Source organism: Lissotriton helveticus, chromosome 3_1 (assembly GCF_964261635.1).
Source record: "Lissotriton helveticus chromosome 3_1, aLisHel1.1, whole genome shotgun sequence".
Lineage (NCBI taxonomy): Eukaryota > Metazoa > Chordata > Amphibia > Caudata > Salamandridae > Lissotriton > Lissotriton helveticus.
This window is the reverse complement of record NC_136061.1, coordinates 237,164,988-237,184,796: the sequence shown is the minus strand read 5'-3', so window position 1 is coordinate 237,184,796 and position 19,809 is coordinate 237,164,988. Positions and strand designations below refer to the sequence as shown.

Sequence of the window (19,809 nt, the reverse complement as noted above, 5' to 3'; positions counted from 1 at the left end):
CCATCTCTGGTAAAACCAGTGTAGGTGGCTATCCATGACTTTGTTACAGTTACCCCTAGCATCACCTCCCCTTTGTTGACCTCAAATATCACAGAAATAGTTGTTTTAAGGACACCTTCTTGCCATGTGTTAGCGGTGTAAGTGTGGCTATAGTTCAATTCAGTTCATGCAAAAGTTTAGTTGGACTAATTAGTCCTTAAACACATAGAATCCCCATAAAATACAATTTCGTATAACACGTATCCTAAATAAATTCTGACATAAAAAAGCCAATCATATAAAATTAATTGGTCATTCCATCTTTCCATGTAAAATACTATTTGTCATATAGTTATTTATAAAAAACAAATGTCAGTTCTGTTCACATTTAAGGGTTATTTTAACGTTTTGGATAAACCTCCACATGGCACATTATTCATTTCAGGTAGAAGATCAACTGCTTGCTGCCTATTTTAAATACCATACTTTTAAAAAAATTGGACACAAACATTTTTCTTATATCCAAAACCTTCTGGCAGTCCAATAAAATGTGTAGTTTGTCACTTGTGGTTTCCAGATTGCAGATACATTTCCCTTTATCAATCATAGCTCTTTTTACCCCGTCGTTAGTATAACAGGGGTTCATACCAATTCTTATCCCTAGTATTTCTCTTCTTATCCATCTACTGGGGAGTATATCAGTATAAGGAAAGTGTTGTTAATTTTAACATAAATTAGCCATAAAACATACATTTTTTCTCATGAGGTATTCTTGATGAAGATCTAGAGATATTTCTTTCCCCTGAACCCAGAGTTCTCTTGTCAGTCTCAATTTGTAAATTCTGCAGGCTCAACTTGATCCTCATAAACCTACAGGCTTTAGTTATGGTTTCCCTTGTCTCCTTTTCCCACTTCAGCTCACTCTGCAGTATCTCTTTTCTACACCATTGAGCAATTTTGTATTCTTCGCCACAGCCCAGGCACTGCCAGAATCTTAATAGCGTCATACATGCCAAAATATCCCATGATATAATTCCGGTTTCCAGTCTTACTGCCTGATCCATTGAGGACTTGGGTAACGATAATACATTTTTCAAACATTTACCCTCTTTGGCATCCCATCTATTTTTACCACTCACATATAGCAATTCTGCTCCATATTGAAACTGTGGTGGTATCATGGCTGTATAAGCCTTTAAAACCAGTCTGTCAGACCTATCGTCATAGAGTCTGTTAAATGTTTTCAGACCACTGACCAACGCAAGAGCTTTTAAACTTAATGCATCTCGGTGGGCATGCCAATACAAATTTTTCTCAAACCACATTCCCAGATACCTATATTAATTTACCTTTTCTTTTGCCAAAGCTCAATACCTTTGTCTCATCCATATTGACCACAAGTTTTTTTTAAACTGCAATATTCATTAAATGTATTCAACTTTCTATGCGGACCTATCTCTGTCCGATTTATTATTACGAGATCGTCTGCTTACAGTAAACATGCAATATGTTTTCCATTTAGCTTTGGTCTGGCACCCCCTCACAGCGCCCTAAACTGAAGGTAAATCTGCTATGAATAAGGAGAAAAGTAGGAGGGCCAACAAGCACCCCTGTACTAACCCATTTCCAAATGGGATTTTCTCGGACAGGCTCCTCTCTATGCCCAAAATTATCTGAGCCCAATTACAAGTATGTAGTGCTTGAATTATCATTAGCAGACCTTTTGGGATGTTGTATCTAATCAACATCTCCCACATCTTCTTACGATCCACTAGATCAAACGCTGCGCGAAAGTCTACAAAGCAGCAGAACATACGTCACCTCTGCTCCATAGACTTCCGCGCAGTTGATCAGAGCGCAAAGCAGTAATCAACTGTAAAGTGGCCCTCCTTAAAACCCCCTGTTCCCGGGACACAATCTGATTTACTTCTACCCAGTCCTTCAGTCTTTCCAAAATATTTGGGCAAATACCTTTTCCCCTACATCCAGTAGGTTAATTAATCTATAATGCTTCGGGGCTTTTATATCTTCTTGTTTGTGAATAGGTTTTATAATTGCTCCTCTCCAATTTTCTGGTGTATGGCCTGAGTTAAGTATACCAAGGAACATTTTTTAGAAGAATTCTGCCCACCACTCTGGCCTGGTTTTTATAATCACTGCTGGGAGGTTGCCTGGACCTGCGGCTCAGGTCAAGGTTAAATTAGATATTATTTTTTTAACATTACTAGTTGTGTAGTGTTCTTTAATATCCTCCTTCACACCTGGCCAGAGTGTAGTTCTCAATCTCTCTGTTACGGGCCATTTTCCTTGTATTTCCCCCAAATACCTTACCCAATAGTCTTCAGGTACTACACAGTTCAAGGACCCCTGTATTTTGCCAGAACTATCTTGGACCAATTTTCAAAATCCTTTTTAAATCTTTGGATTCTCTTGCTGCCAATAATTTTACCCAGCAGCTCTCTATATACATATATTATATACAAAACTCTGCGAACTACGCCCAGGCCTGGTCTTCTCTTTACTTTGGTTTCTATTTTTCTCACCATCACCCGATCTACTTATTTTCATTTTGACCCTTAGGCATTCCACCAATTGGCTAATTATATTTTTATACCATCTACTATCCTCAATATTAGGGGTATTTTCTAATGTTTGGATCTGTTGTACGGCAACTAATTTTTCAATGTGCTTGTCTGATAAATGCGTTGTGAGATGCCTTGGGCAATCAATATGGAACTGGAGAACTAGATCTTTGTTTTTTCCTTGCTCCATATATTTCCATCTTCAACGGGTAGTGATAGCTTCCCTCTACTCTTTCCACCTCAAAACTCTTGACTAGTTCGAAATTCCAAACATGCAAAAACACCTAGTTAATCATACAGAGTTGCTGACCTGTCTTAAATGTACGATTTGCTGGTGAATCGGTGTCCATTCTGCCATTTATGCAGACTAAACCCATTGAACCCAAAATTTTCCCCAAAGCCATATCTTGTGCTGACATATCCACCCTCGGAAAGATGGCATCTTTTATCGTATATGAAAACAACAGCTCCTTACACCATAGGGTCAATGCTGCGGTGCTCTGAAATTTATCAGTCTAGGACAATCCATCTTCTTTAAATTTTTCCAGTTCTGACTTATATTCCTTCTCTTTCCCCTTCTGTATATACACATTTACAATAACAATACCTTCATATCTTAGATCTGGAACCATCAAAAACACTCTGCAAACCATTGCCCATTTGCATTTTACTTCCAAAGGGAATTTTCCTGGCATTTTTTGTAGAAATCAGCGTCATTTGCCCACCTGAGAGTCGTCCAAATTGCTGCTACTTAGCTAATTTATTCTGTTGGGCAAACCCTTCAATCAATGGGGTTTCGTCGCATAGCCAGGTCTCATGCAAACACGAGATCTCATTCCTATTAATAGCTCCTTTAATTATTTCCTGGTTCAATATTCTGCTATATCCATTTATGTTCCAGGACAATATAGCCAGGCTGTGCGACGACCCTATCACCCAATCGTTCTCATTTAACCACCCCTCTTCCTCTTTTGCCGAGGATGCAAAAACCCAATATCTATTCGCAGAAAGTATACCCACCGTATATCTGTCATTACGTCTTATGGTAATTTCAAGATCTTCCTTGGCATCCCAACCTTGATTGATCAACCTTACTTGTCTTAAACCCAGCCCTGCATGATTCACAAGGAGTAGCTTATCATGGTTATTACAGTATTGCATTTCTGTCCCCTGTACAAGTCTAATACCTTCCTTTTGTAACTCGTTCTCTGCGTTTACTAATGCTGACTTAACTTACCATGAATATAGTAGAACCTTGGCTACTTCATTCCCTTTCCTACTTACAGTAAACCCAACTTCTCTGAGATCATCAGTGCCTATATTCCGTAGACTTACACATTTAGATAGAGAGAATAGCAGTTGCAATTGGTTTAATGGGTTCAATTTCCTCCCCTTTTTGCCGCCTTTCCCCTGACATTTCGGTTCAAAGAATAGCCACAGATTCTATTTAGGTTTGTTTTCCATTTCTTGTGGTCCTCCTTCGGGTCCTCCTCCCTTTATCTAATTGTCCTTTTTCCTTCTCTTTCCCCATTTTGTCTTTATACTTTCTTCTTCCTCTTTGCCCGCCTATCTCAATCCTCATATCCTTGCCAACCTCTTCCTGAAGCTTCTTTTTCTATCCTTAGCTTTGCCTGCTTCATTCTTCTCCTCTCCACTTTTTCTGAGTTACAAATAGCTGTTCTTCTTACAGGGGTGTTTGTACCCTGAGCTGTTACCACGACCTCTGTTGAACTCTTAAACCGTTTCTCCATAACTACCTCCCTTTTCCCCTGCTTTTATTGGTATAGCCCTTTTTTTCGCCTTTCCTTCCATCTCCTCAGTCGTGGTATATACTGCTTATAATTCCTCGTTTCTCCCTGTTTCTTTATAATCATTGGGTATTGTGATATAAATACACTGTGCTCCTCCTTCTGCCTTGGGGTGCCACTCATCACCCCTTCCTGCTGCAATTTCTCTGCCCCTGTTTGCTGGTCCCCACCAACTGACCTAACCACGAAGGGCATAAGATCTTTAATGTTTTTCAGTTCCCCCACCCTAATTTGGAATTGTTCTTTTTGGGTTTTCAAAATGTAATTTTTCATTACTCATACCTTCAACAGGCCTTGCAGGTTTTTTTTGCAGGATTCGCATCACTTCCAGCATTGAGGCACTTGAAGTTCCTGTGACCTCAAAGTTAGAGTCAGAGATAGTCATTTACTCTATCATGAAACTTTTCCACTCCTGCCTCCTTTACAAGATGTTCCTTCATATGGTTGTTACACTCCTTACTTTGAAAGTCACCGTCTATGCCTCTCCATTCACTCTCTCCGTCTTATTCTCGATCATCAGAAGGGGTAAAGAGTCGGAGTGATGAGGATAGCCTTGGGTCCAAGAGTAGCTCAGAAATATTAGGATGGGTTTGGTTTGTAGAGTCCAAATTCAGGGATACCAAACTGACAGACATTTGCTGTTTTTCTCCACCCTACTATTCTTCTATCAGTTTGCTCCTTTTAAAATGTTTGCCCACAAAGTCTTTATTCAACTTTGTTACTGATGCCCTTCCTTTTACCCCACCTCGTTCACTTTGATGAGGGGTTTTATCCAAGGGTAGTTTTTCCTTTCTATGTTTTTTTCTGTAGGGTAACTTCTCCTTGGTGACTATTGCCTTTTCCCTTCTCTTTCTGATTTGTTTTGATTCCATCGACCCTAACTTCATTGGCGTCAGACTTTTTATGGCTCTTTTGTCCTTTACGCAGTATTGCTTTCCTAGGTGCCATCTCTTTTTTTGGGTTCTTTTTCTATTTCCTTTATTATAGAAATCCAAATAGTTCCCTTATTCTTTATTTCAGACCAAGCTCTTCCTGAGCACTTCCTGCCCAATTTTCTTTCCGCGACCTGGGGTGTTTTCCTTTTAACTCTGTCTGTTTATATCCATGCATCCTCCTTGTACTTACCCGTTTTCCCCGGCTATGTGCTACCCTACCCTTCTGGATCCCACCAACATTCATGTCCATCGAGGACCACCAATCCAAATTTGTATTCTCAGTTGCTCCCAGTTGCAACAGTTGCCTTATTACTATATCATATGGTACCAAGGTGTGCCCTGCCTCGTGCTGACACTCCCCACCCCCCATGCCCCAGGGCCAACACAAAGGCTGTCTCAATCACACGCTTTTTCACCACTTTCACAATTTCCTACCAGGTTTGTGATAGGCTCAGTGACCCTGACTTGTAATCTTCTCCAAACACACTGCTCGATAGTTTTTCTCCACCTCTGCTCCAGAGGCAGTGTCTAGTCACCGAGGTAGTTGCTCTTTTACAGCTTTTTCTTGCTGTCTGGTTCTGCCACTTCTACGCCCATATCTGTGTCCACCTCCCCCCTCTACACTGGCAGGAGGGGGACCAAGAGTTTAGGAGCAATCTTGGGGATATACGATAAAACTGTCTGCTTGGGCAGACAAGCCGTGTTGCAACTTTGCGGCGTTACTCGTGGCTATAGTATAGACATCCTTGGCTAAATGCCCCACTGTCCCCAGCATTCTCCCTGCTTTGTCCTAGATATTTTTTTCACTCAAATAAATATTCTACTGCACAGACGAATTATCCCTGCCGGTTTCGAAGTATGCAAGAAGAACTGAAGCAGTAAGAACTTAGATTTTATTCGGATCCGATCTGACTTTAGTAAATGTGTCTCTTGCAAAAGATATAACTATCCCAGCTTCTTTCATTACATTAATGATAACTTATCTCTTTGCCGGTGCAGTGCTGGTCTCCAAACGTTGCCCCACCCTTTGTAATATTTTAAAGAAACTCTCTGGTGTATCTAGCTCAGTCTTTATAGTTAGTCTAGGTTTACGATGGCCCAATTGTCCATGCCCTGCTTCCACCTCCAGAGGCACTTATTGTCTGCTTCTGCCTCTTGCTCACCTACTCCACCTGTCTGCAAAATGGACAGCCACTTGATGTGCACCCCAGACAGCCTCTAAAGGGCAATGCCTGGTATCAGCTGGAGGAGAGGTGGACTGCAACCCCCTCTGATGATTACCTCAAGCTTGCTGTTGTAGCTGCAAGGCCAGCAGGAGCGAGAGCTGGTACTGCTGCTCCCTTGGCTCACACCACTCCAGACATTCTCCAAGATGGCAACTGGAGTAGACTAAAATGGCTTGGTGCTTAAATCTTGGTGCTGAGCTACATACAGCTGCTCCAACTCCACAGACCACCGCTGAAAGTGCTGCCCCCACTATCCAATTTCATCTCAAAGGTGTTAGCCGAGAGATGCAGATAAAATGGGTGAGGAGCATAGCCCCAAGTACACGTCCGCTCCATTCCCTGGCTGCCCATGCATTGCGCCTCACCTCCTTTTTACGCCTGATCACAACAGTCATAATTTCCAACTGATGATGCTCAGAAGAATCCTCCCATTCTCCTTCAGCTAAAATACGGAATAACTGCAGTCATAATTTCCAACTGGTGATGCTCAGAAGAATCCTCCCATTCTCCTTCAGCTAAAATACGGAATAACTGCGGTCATAATTTCCAACTGGTGATGCTCAGAAGAATCCACCCATTCTCCTTTAGCTAAAATACGGAATAACTGCTAATAGAGCCCTGCTTCAATCTTTTAATTTAGTATACACAGGAGCACAGGAAAAAGACTTTATCAAACTTCAAAGATACCAAATTCAAGTAGCCAGACTACGCCTTAACCTTGAAAGATCAGATCACACCAGTTCTTAGAGAACTTCACTGACTTCTGGGGTTGTGAAACTGATGTTCAGTCTAATCTAACCCATTTCCAAAGATGGGTAGGGAGAAATTTGGACAAGAAATATCTGCAAAAGTTAATGCTGCTCTACACGCCCAATCAAAGCTAAGCAGTCTACACGTATGCATGCACCTGTGGAATTATGTGGCCGGCCATAGCGGTCGCATCTTTATTGTTTCTTCTGGGTTTTTTCCGTCGACATTATAAAGCATCAACAAAGCAAATTGATCAAAAATGCAAGACGTGTTGGCTTTGTAAGTGTGAGATATTTTGCTGCTCTCCGGCATGGAACAGAGTTACATTCTACAGCTATTGTAAGCGAGTTGGGGTAGGGCAAATGGAGCGGAGGGGTAAACCCAATCTCACTCCTCACTGGAGACGCCAGTGGTCTAGTTTTATTCTAACAAAAACAAATAGGTTTTTTAATAAATAAAAATATGAACAAAGATAAACTTTGTAGGAGAGACAGTGCACTACAGACAATTGTGCTCTGAAAATTAATGTTCACCATCCTGGATACTTGCACCTTGCCATACAAACGCTGAAAAAGAACATGTTAACTCTCTTTACTTCACTAGTTAAAGAAGTGTGACGAATGATTGGTAATTTGGTCTAGTAGCTCAGGTAGAGGTTCACCAGCAGACCTGGTTTGAAACCCAGATTCCCTATTTAATAATATTAATTTGGTCCTGTGCAACATCACTTTATCTCGTTGTCCCAGTTCCTTTAGCTTATTGAGAGATCAGGCATTTCGGATCACTATGTGAGGTGCAATGATTGAACAAACTTTTAGCAAAGCAGGAGTCATTAGATATAAAACCAGGCACGGGAAGTAAGTGGTAGGGCCAGATTAGTCAATGGGTTACATTTGCCTTCCTGCTTTGGTGGTGGTTGTATGTCTACAGTTCTAGTGTGTGTGTGACCGGATTTCATCTGGTTACATGAGAGAAGGAAGAAAAGAAAAACAAGCACACATCAGTGGGGTTGAAATGCTCGTGAAAACGTTAAACTATTCAGTATTTTCCTGCACTAATGTGGCTTCAAAGTGGTTCTTGTTTGGGGGTGATTTGTTTCCTCCGGTTGATGTTGACATAAAATTAGAGACATGATTCTGATACACTTCCTTTGGAATTGTTTTTTGTCCCATGAATATAGCATCTGTTTGTCCAGTATTTGTAAGAGCATTTCTTTTTAGATCGTGCTTAAAAGAAAATGCAATTTGTCCGGTTGAGAAAGAATTATTGTGAGCTTACCAAGAGCTTTTTGTTGTCCCTCATTTCCTTGCCTCTTATTCAACAGGTTATCTTCCTCATCTGCTGTGCCCATGTTCTCTTGTGTAATTCTCCTCCTGCGCTCTCTCCATGATGTACTTCTGTCCCCACCACTGTTTTTCTCTTCCTTGTGTGCTGCTTTTCCCTCCTTCTCTACCCTTCGTCATCCACTTATCCTTTTTCCCCTACGCCCATGGTCTTTTTTTTATTTTATTTGTCTGTTTTTTGTCCTAAAAACAAAAATATTTATGTACCAATCCAAGTGGCTTTGGCCATCTTGGATCACTAAATTATTTAAAGGAAAATGGTGCCTGCTTCGCGACATTGTATCATTTTTCTTTCCAAATATTACGCACCAATGGCTAACTTCTTTTGCACAACTAAGTAATAAAGTAGAGACTTATTTCGTTTGACAATGTTTGTTTTATGAAGGGGACTAGTGAGGCATGTTTTAATGATGGAAGCGTTAACATATGTATTTGCCAATAAAAGCTCCCTCCTCTACATGTCACGGTACTCACAAAGCAGATATTTACACTAAAGATAACATCACCCATTTCTTATTAGGCCTGTTTTACAGTCACCATTGTCCATTATGTTTGCTGTATAACAAGAGATTTGTTTTGACTGTGGCTGTAGTTTGTTGGAAGGGGTGTGTGGTTGAGTAGGATTGTTCTGTATTATGTGGTCCTAGGTTCATATATTTCCTTTTGGGTTGTGTGTATGATGTGATTGGTTTACAGTAAGCAACTTTACTGAATGATTGTAAACACACTGCACATGTTATAAGGAACTGAATTGTGTAGTATATTTAAGTTACATTTTAATGCATCTAGGCTAGAGTGATTGTTTTGAAGGTAGTATACGTCCTTCATCGTGTCTAAGAGGTTCACTGCAGTTGTTATAACTTTTGATGCTTTTGTAAGAATAGCAAAGGTTTCACATGCTGTAGGACATGTATATGTGGCCTCCCTGGCTTTTTAGCTTCCTTGTGTTATGTTGTATGCCGAGAGTACATAGAGGGATGATGAGCAATGCCTCACTGAAATATAGGGTGCAGAATGAGACTAGTTTGAAAAATAAGATTTATACTGAAAACTATGTGTAAAATCATTGACTACATGTATTTAAATGTAATATTGACATTGATTTACTATCACTCGGCCTCAGAAAACATACGTTTATAAAAGAGCTTTAACCTAAACTGATAGTGGCGATTTTTGGCTCTGGAATGCTAAATCTGACTGAGGATCATATGATTTTTATGCCAAAAGTTCACTTTGGAATACATATTTGTTTCTTTGCTGCAAACATATTTCATTACCAGGGAGAGGTTAGACCAGGAACTAAAATAAGATTATAATTATAACATTTTCCTATTTCCTTAATCGTGTGAAGTCTATTGGCTTGTGTATGTTATGCTTTTTCGAATTGCATGATATTCTTGGCACTTTATAAACTTAAATACAATTTTCTCTTCTCTAGCTTCCATTTCAAGTTTGAAAACAGAATTAGATCGGATTAAGCAAGAAAAGGACCAGGTAAACGTTAGGCTGATTCCTATTCAGCATGAACATTATAAAAATGCAAATCACATTTACGTTTGTTGAATTTTCACTTTTTTATTTCTTTACCCTTGTTGAAAGCATTTTTATTTATAACCTATCAACATTCTATGTTCACAAATTCGATCTGCATGTTAAACTATTAAAGTTATTAATTTGGATGAGCATATGGCGCGCAGCCTCTCAGATCACGCTTCTGTTCGCCTCTGTCTGCGCCTCCCTCACACGCCTACATCGTGCTTTCCCCTAACGCGCTACGAATTATTTTGCCCTTAACGAGGGCACTGTTGACTCCCTCCTCCTCGCTTTGGGAAGGATTTAAGGCTGTCATCCCTGGGGAATACATTTCTAAGCAGTCCGGTATCTTACGCTCTATTTTCGGCTTTCTTGACAAATTGGAGATGGAGATTAAGGCTCTGGATTCCTCCCACTCCCGGACCCCAGCCCTGACACGCTTGCACAGATACGGGGGAAGCTTACCGACTTCGCTGAAGAGACCAACAGAGAGCGTGACCGCCCTGGAAAGACCCTTGCCAATCTCCTCACGCTGCGTCCTATATAACCGCCCTCCTGACGGAAGCCCTGACAGAGCCACCTCTCCTGAGGAGATCAAGGAGCGTTTCACCGCATTTTACTCACAACTTCACACAGACGAGACTGTCCCCCCTCCAATACCCACCCACCCTCCGCGATGTTCTCAATCAATATTTCAATACCCTTCAGCTCCTCTGACTTGGCAACCCTCACTGGAAATTCCTTGATGAACCCTTCTCCAAAGAAGAAATCCTTGCTGCGATTTATGGCATGTCCGGTGATGAGGCCCCCGGTTCGGACGGCCTGCCAGCATCCTTTTATAAGACCTTCGCGCCCCTCCTGGTCCTGCACTTAGCTGCCATGTATAAAGAATCTTTTGAGAACGGTCAGTACCCCCTTCGCGAGGCACTACTCACACTACTTCTAAAGCCAGACAAACCCCCAGAGCTCCGCGACTTGTTTCGTCCCTATTCACTAATTAATATGGATAACAAGATCTTTGCCAAACTCCCCGCCTCCCGCCTTCTCACCCTCATGCCGCTCATCGCTCGCCCGGACTAGTCTGATTCATTCCTGGCCATGCGACCTCCCATAACCTCCGGACTATATTCTCCGTCCTTTGTCAAATTATCCCCAAGCTCCCGGCAGAGGCTGCCCTGCTAGATGCCACTAAAGCCTCTGATACCCTAGAGTGGCCCTTTCTCTTTTATCTCCTCCCTCGCTTGGGCTTCAGTGCGGTCTTCATATGCAAAATACTACTACTACTTCCCACTGCCCTCCTCCGGATTAACGGTCAAATATCAGAGCCTATCTCCATCACGAGGGTTACCAGGCACGGGTGTCCGCTGTCACCCATGCTCTTCGTCATCTCCATGGAACCCTTTGCTGCTAGACTCCGACAGCACCACACCCAGAGAGGCCTCGGCTTCGCAGCCTGCGCTCTTGTCATCTCCAGGTATGCGGATGACGTCACACTTTATGTTCGCAACCCTCAGTAGAATCGCAGTCCTCTGGTCCGCGAGGTGATACGGTTTGGGGGCTACTCCGGCATCCAGGTTAAATGGAATAAGTCTGTACTTCTCCCCCTCACTGATGCCATGGTCCCCTTTTCTCCAGACTACCCCTTTGTGTGGGCGTCAAGCCCAACAAGATACTTAGGCATCTGGCTGAGTAGGGACATAGACGAGCGTTGGAGAGCTGACTTTGGCCGCGCTGTGGACTGGTTTGAGTCCAAGGTTCCACTCTGGTATAGGCTACCCTTGTCACTAGCTGGTCACATAGTCATCGCCAAGATGGTGGTGCTCCCGAAGTTTTATATTTATTCCTAAATATTCCCACCCCCCTTACTGACCACTTTTTTCGCAAAGTACACTCATTACTCAACACTCTGAACTGGGCTGGTTGACAGCCCAGAATTGCATATAATATCCTTACCCTCCTGATGTCGCGTGGTGGTCTTGGTGCCCCCGATTTTAAACTTTATACCCTTAGTGCCCAGACCAGTTTTCTCCATTTCTGGCTCCACCCCACTCCATTTCAGCCGCATGTCGCGGTAGAGGGCGAACTTGCAGCCACATGGCCACTCACAACTGTCTTGTTCACCACAGCAAAACTCCCTCGCACCGAGATTGACACGGTGGAGACTCTGCGCTGGGCCTGGGATGGGCTCCGTAAACTCTCTGGCTCCAGCATGCTCTCCGCGAATGCCATGCCTATTGCTCATCACCTGGATTTTCTCCCCCTTCAGTCATCCGGGATGGTTAAACATGCAACTCGCTTGGGGCTTTCCACGGTGTCGGACCTCTGCCCTGGGAACACATTCTTCACTCTTGCTGTCAACTCTAGCCCCATGGACACCCTGCTATACTATCACCATAGGGCTATTTGCAGGGAGCTTCATCCCTCGTTTACCCAGCCTCCTTCCTCGATGGCTACTCTTGACTTCCTTTACACATCCCCCTCGCCCTGAAAGCTAGTCACCAAGATTAACGCCCTTGCACTGGCAGCATGCCCCATCTCTACAGACCGGGCGCGAGTGGCGTGGTGTGAGAACCTGGGTGTCGAACTCTATCAAGAAGACTGGCTTTATTGTTGCAATCAGATTAAACCCCTATCCCCAAATTACCGCCTGCGCCTCATCCACTTTGAGTATTTGCATAGGCTTTACCGTACTCCTGCTCAGCTGCACAAGATGGGACTTATCCCCAATGATGTCTGCGATGTTCTTCTCCTGCGGTAGACTTCTCCCACCTCGCCTGGCTGTGCCCTCAGATCTATGCATACTGGCGCGAGGTGTGTGCCGCTATTTCTGAGACCACCTCGTCGCCAGTCCAGCTCGACGCTCTACTTTGCCTTTTAGGCTTCATGAAATTTTGCCCAGATGCTACGCGCCACCTGACTGCGATGCTTCTTGTCCTTGCGAGGCGTAGGGTCTCCATGTGCTTGGGTTGCAGGCTATACCTAAGGTTGACACTTGGCTTGAGGATGCTTCTCGGTGTCAGACACTCCTGGGACCTAATACCAGCCAAATCCCGCCCAATTGACATATAGGTTCCACTTGTATCTTACCTCTTAAGTCGTGACACTGAGCATCCTGCGACCTCCCCCGCACTCCCCGCCGGCGCTCCGCACGCAGCGGCCGCCGGTGATGGTCAGCAGGTAGCTGGCTCCCTTCTCACTCTCCCTTCTGCTCCCCTAGCGCCTCTCCCCCATGCGATGGGTCTCTCCCCATAGCTCACACTACTCCCTCAGTGCTGCCACTGCATTGTCTTCTTTGTATTCACATCATGTGGTAGCCTCTGCTGCATAATACTGAATGCTCGTATATAATGTCCTGGTATAGTGCAATCTAGTAACCTTGATTATTTTTTTTTAAACAAATTGTATTCAAGTTTTCACTCAATTAGACAAATATACTTCAGTTAAACAGTACATTCCATCATACAATGGTTGATAGATGTTGGCCCTATCATATCTGTTCCATACTCCATCTATCTCCCTCTTGTCCCTCGGCACTAATTTCTTCGTGTATGCTGTCTATGCAGTAGAATTGTCTATGCCATTATGACCTGCATTGCTGGCCTGGGCGTTAAGTCTATATTACTCTAGGCTTGCGCACAGTCTAATTCTTCCTCACATCATATAAGCAACTATCAACCCACAACAAACACCCACCTACCCTCCCCCCCCTCCCCGCTCCAGGCCCACTCCCCCCCCCCCCCATCAGACATGTCGCTCCCCTCCTTCATCTCTTATGCCATACAGCCTGTACGCCTGTCATCCACTTCAAAGCACTGTGCCAGTGATCAGGGTTTCAACGAGGAGGATGCATCCAGGACAATAACCTTACCCGGGAACTCTGCCACCCGCACCACAAAGGTAATGCTCCATAGCAGTAGGAGAAGTCTCCCCTTTCAGAAGGTCAGTCATCCCCGTCAGCTAGACTCTTGAGCAGGTCCACCATCGCTACCCAGGCCCTAGCCACCTCAAGCAATTTATCATTATTGGTTCTCCGAGCCATCTGTAGTCCGAAGATCCCCTCACAGTCCGCCCATTTTAATAATTCCCACCACCATCTTGCTGCATTGGGCCTAGTGACCGCTTTCCAGTGGCTAGTAATCTCTCGTGTAGCTAGGACTAACCCCAAGTCTTTCGAATTTACTGGTGAGCTTATTACGGGCCGTGTGGGGAAACCAATGTAGCAGGCAAACTCCCGGCGTCAGCTGCAAATCCCTATCGGTTACCTCTTGTAGCTTGGCCATGACCTCCCCTCAAAACTCGTGTAACAGGGGACATTCCCAGAGCATGTGGAGAAATGCAGCCTTTTCCAGCTTACACCGCGGGCAGGCTGTGTGGGATCCAAAAAACTCATTAAGTTTAAAAGGAGTCAGGTACGCTTGGTGGAACACATAAAACTGTATTAGTTGAAATCTCGCGTTCCTGGAGCATTTCCATGCCCGTTCCATCAACATCTCCCATGTCTTCTCCTCTATGGGCGTCCCCAGATCCGCTTCCCATTTAGCGCGCAGTCCCTATGAAGGAGTCCTGGATCCCTGCGTTAGTCTCTTGTATAGGCAGGTGACCGCCTTAACCCTCCCCGCTGAAGTGACCACATACTGACAGGAGAGAAAGGCCTGTGGCTCCTCCAGCCCTCTCTTCCAGTGCTTGCGAATGGCTGCCGTCAATGCCGCATGTAGGAGAAAGTCCTGACTGAGAATGTCATGTCTTAACATGAGATCTTGAAAGGGTATGAGGATTCCCTCTTCCTAGAGGTCCCCGAGACGGGAAATCCCTAATTCTTCCCAGTTTCGCAACCGTTGCCAATCCCCTCTGTGTGATAGCACCTCACAGAGCCACAATGGGATCTCAGGTGCGTATGATGGCCTCACCCAAAGTCTTCTATTGGCGCGATTCCAGCATTGACGCATCACCCACAGGTCCCTCGGTACCTCTCCCTCATGAAGCGGCAGCTAGAGGAGAGTCCGAGCGAGCAGGCGAAGGTTCGGGTCCATACCCCTCTGGTTCTCCTCTGCCCTCCGCTTCCCCGCCATCCACCGTGCGTACCATTGAAATTGGGCCGCGTGATAATATGCCTCAAAATCGGGAGCCGTTAACCCCCTCCTGTCTAGGGCGCATCATATTGCTCAGCGCCACTCTGCGTCGCCCTGAGCCCCACAAAAAACCCGTAACCATCGTATTCAGCTGGGAAAAGTATTTTCCGGGGATCCAAAGAGGTAACGCTCCAAAATAGTAGAGTAGACTGGGCAGGGTGACCATTTTTAACAATGCCACTCTACCCATTACTGACAAAGGCAAGGTTCCCCAAAAATCCAAATTACTCCTAGTGGTTCTCAATGCGCGCCCCACATTGCCCTCGAATAAGTCAGAGGCTTCATGATAAATTCTGATTCCTAAATAAGGCAAGCGACTGCTTTCCCATCTCACATCCAACCCATCTGGTTGGTCAGTTCTGCCTCCACGCACTGGAAAAAGGCACGTCTTGTCCCAGTTAACTTTGAGCCCCGCCATCCGCCCTAGTCTAGACAGCAATTCACGGGCACCCTGTAACTCCCCAGCAGCATTGACGAGGAACTTTAAAAGACCATCTGCATACAAAGCAATGTAAAGGTTCTGACCCATCCAAACCCCCATAGTACCGTCCTGACCGGGCATGAACAGCCAACGGCTTGACGGCCAGAGTGAACAGGAGGGGAGACAGCGGGCATCCCTGCCTCGACCCCCTACCCACCCAGCAGGCTTCAGAAATCACGCCTCCCGTTTAGACCCTAGCCGTCGAGCGGCTATATACTTCTGCCTTCCTTGTTGAGCTAGGCAAATAACCATCTTGCTTTGACTGATTGTAGAGTGCTAACAGCCGGGGGGCCAACAGATCTACATACGTGGCATAAAACTCTGAATGCAGCCCATCAGTGCCTGGTGTTTTGTTCCTGGCCATGCGCTTTATGGCACCCCTGATCTCTCCCAACTCCACTGGCCGGCCTAAGCTCTCCACATCCTCCTCCTCTATCTGCGGTAGTTCGATGTCTACGAACCCCCTCCTCTAGAACTCCGGTATGTAGCCGACTTTGGTATAGAGTAGTATAGTATTCCAAAAACTGTGCGTTGATGGTCTGTTGGTCATAATAGCCTACGCCTTCCTCGCCGCACAGCTCTAAGATCGGTGTCCCTCTGCGCGCTGGATTAGCCAGCCAAGCATGCCCCGGATTTATCCCTCTCAGCGTGTGCCCGTGCCGCATATGCCCTATGATCATGACATCTGAGTCGCTCTATTTGCATCGCTACCTCCTCTCTAGCGGTCAGATGTTCCTCCTGCTTGTCCTCTCGCCAGGTCGTTTCTTTTCTATATCTCTTAAACGTTGCTCCGCCCTCTGTACATCGCTCAGCAGGGTTTTTCGTACTCCCAACGCTTCCCCAATCCAACGCCCCCGAATCACAGCTGTGAATGCATCCCACTCGTTGTGCAGACTAGTGGATGTGTTGGCATCGTGTTGAAAGTATTCCTTAATAGCAGTACCTATGGTGGTTCTGAAGACCTGGTCTTCCAGTGCCTCCGGGCGGAGACGCCAGCTAGGGATGGTGGACCGTACCCGAACCCAATTCAGGGACACTAGTAACGGGTTGTGATCAGATGTCGTCCTTGCCAAGTACTCACTCAACACAATCATCATATGCACATCAAGCGAGCAAAGGATAGCATCCAAGCAGACGTGCAACTCGTGCATAGCTGAAAAATAAGAGTAGTCTCGTTCCTCCGGGTGATGGGCCTCCCAAGTGTCAGTCAGTCCCGAGTGCCTTTGCTAGTCCCGTCGGGCATCAGCAATTCTGTGGGCAGGTGCATCAGGGAGGGAAGGGTGGGAGCGGTCTAAGGCTATATCGGTGATGCAATTGAAGTCTCCCCCCAGGAGTATGGGGCCCGACAGCACCAACGCCAATTTCTGCAATAGCTGCGCCAAGAAAGCTGGTTGTTCAATATTAGGAGCATATATGCTTCCCAACGTGACATCCCGGTCATCAAGCAGCCTGTGACTACCGTGTATCGGCCATCGGGATCTATAATCTGCCTAACACATTGAAATGGTACCCCCGCCTGCACCCACACCAAGGTCCCTCTTGCATAGGCCGAATATGTGGTGTGAAACACCTGCCCTCTACAGCGACGCTGTAGCGCCACTCCTTCTGATTTCGTCAAGTGGGTTTCCTGGAGGAGAGCAATTTGTACCCCTCTCCTCACCAGGTAGGCATGAACTTTTTGCCGCCGTCCCATGGTGTGCATCCCCCGTACCTTCCAGGACATCATTTTTATTCCTACGGAGGTACCCATGGATCTAACTCAAATTCTTGACCCCCAACGGCCCCAATAGCGACATGTCTGACCTCCCCCACCCCCACAATCCCTACTGGCAAAATTTTCCCAAGTCCCAAACCCCAGGACAGGCACACAAGAACAGATCCCCATCCAAACCAAGAGAATTATACAAAGAACCGAAGAACGAAGGTGGCGTTTAACCCGCATCCGATGGCCTCCGAGCCCTCCCCTGGTCCCCCCTTATGACTAAAGTACCCATCAGGGCCCTGCATCTGTTGTGGATTCCCTCTGTAGTGCAGCAATCGGGCCCTTCATGTTTCAATGTCTCGGTTAACAGCTTCTCATCTTGTGGCTCCTACCCCACTGCAGTCCGCTCACCCAAACAACCCATCCGCTCTCTGTGGAGTAACAACCGGTAGCTCGGTATCAGAAATTCCCAGCACACTGCTCGATCCCGAGCTCTCCACCCAGCCCGTTCATTATCCGTGCTAATGCTGGCCGGACCGATTCACCTTGGCTGATGCGCGCCACCGCTCGCACCGCTTTGTCACGTTCCTGCTGACGCTCAACGGAGGAGATGGGTCTCTGCAGCGCCGCCGAACCATGCAACCGAGCCCGAGGGGAAGCAGGCCTTGGTGAGCGTGCTCCCTTCGCCGCCTCGGACCTCCAACCAGTCCCATGCAGCCTGCGGAGAGAGAAAGAAGTGCACATCAAGCCCGCAGTGACTCTGAGGCGAGCTGGGAACAGCATGGCATAAGAACGATGCAGCTGGCGCAACTTTCGCTTGACTGCTATGGAAGAAGCCCTCTGTCGCTGCACTTCCCGAGTGTAATCCGGGAAGATCATCACCTTACTATTCCCAGTCTGTAGATTCTGGAGGTCTCGGGCTCTCTGTCGTATATAGTCTCGATCCCTGTAGTGCAGTAGCTTCACCACCAAAGGGCGGGGCGAAGCTTCCGGTTTCAGCGCATGAGCCGGAACCCTGTGTGCACGTTCCAACGCATAAAAGGGTGATAAACCCTCCAATGCTACCTCCGTTTTGAGCCAGGTTTCCAAAAATTGAACAGCGTAAAGTCCCTCCTCACGCTCCGGGACTCCCACGATTCGGACGTTGTTGCGCCGTGAACGCCCTTCACTGTCTTCGGCTCTCATTTCCAGTACTTTGACCCTAGTCAACACTTCCTTCAGTGAGGCTTGGAGGTTGGCTACCGCGTCCGGCACCTCTTTCATGTTAGTTTCTTGGTTGCCACGCTCTCTTTGAGCTTTCGATGATAGTCTTTCAATAAAGTGAGATCCGATCTAATGGCAGCCATCCTCTCCTCCAGCACCTCTCGCGAAGCAATAATGGCCTACATAATATCTCCTAGTCCAGGCCCTCGCCCCCCAGTGGCAGTATCGTCTTTGAGCTTTCGATGATAGTCTTTCAATAAAGTGAGATCCGATCTAATGGCAGCCATCCTCTCCTCCAGCACCTCTCGCGAAGCAATAATGGCCTACATAATATCTCCTAATCCAGGCCCTCGCCCCCAGTGGCAGTATCGTCTTCGTCTGTATGTTGTTCTGTCTTCTCCATCCGCAGGACCTCAAACCCCTTTTTTCTGGACACCCTGCCCATCTCTGAGTCCATGATCCGCAGAAGCCAGCAGCAGAAAGGGGACTGACGAGCCTCTCCGTCCCCAAATAGGCGGTGTAGTATCTGCACTCCCACCACCAAGGCAGGGCCACCCAGGTCTCACCTGTAATCCGTTGAGCCACTGACCTCTCCTCGCAATAGTTCCAAGTGTAGTCCCGCAGAGTCCCTCAATGTCTCAAATTAACGGGGAGCAGGCCCTTCCAGTGCAACCACCCCCGTCAATATACAGAAACAGCACAATTAAAGGCCTAGCTCAAACTCTCCGCGTGTGGGCAGGACTCTGTTTGCATCAGTGGTTCAGAGCATGCTCGGTCATATCATCAGGACACTCCTATGTACCTGGAGTTGTGGATCACTCCCCCTCCCCCTCAGCTGCAGCCCAGCCCGGGTCTTCACTTTCGGCAGCGCTAGGCCTTCCCACTGTCAGTAGTGCAGACCCCCCACACAGGCCCCCGCATCTAAACAGCAATGCGCTCTCCCAGGTAGCATGCAGGCCAGAGGAGCCTAGGCGTGGCATGTCCAGTGTCCACCTGCAGTCCACCTGTGCCGTGTCCCTCCGCATTCATGGGGCCGTACCAGGCCCCAGAAGTCCTCTCTTCAGATCTCCCAGTATAGCCACAGGCAGCGTTAGGTCCTTCAGAGCTGGTCACCAGACTCCAGGCCTTTAGCGCGCTT

The 19,809-nt window shown here is 46.3% G+C and overlaps 1 protein-coding gene across 2 annotated transcripts in view; it reads left to right on the top strand.

Annotated features, from left to right (window-relative positions):
- Positions 1–19,809, top strand: part of RABEP1 (rabaptin, RAB GTPase binding effector protein 1) — a 919,122-nt gene that overhangs the window by 793,350 nt on the left and 105,963 nt on the right. For both annotated transcript variants that reach the window (XM_078679701.1, XM_078679700.1), the window contains one exon: positions 10,062–10,117. In XM_078679701.1, coding sequence (XP_078535827.1) covers positions 10,062–10,117 — 56 coding nt within the window. The remainder of the gene's footprint in view (positions 1–10,061; positions 10,118–19,809) is intronic.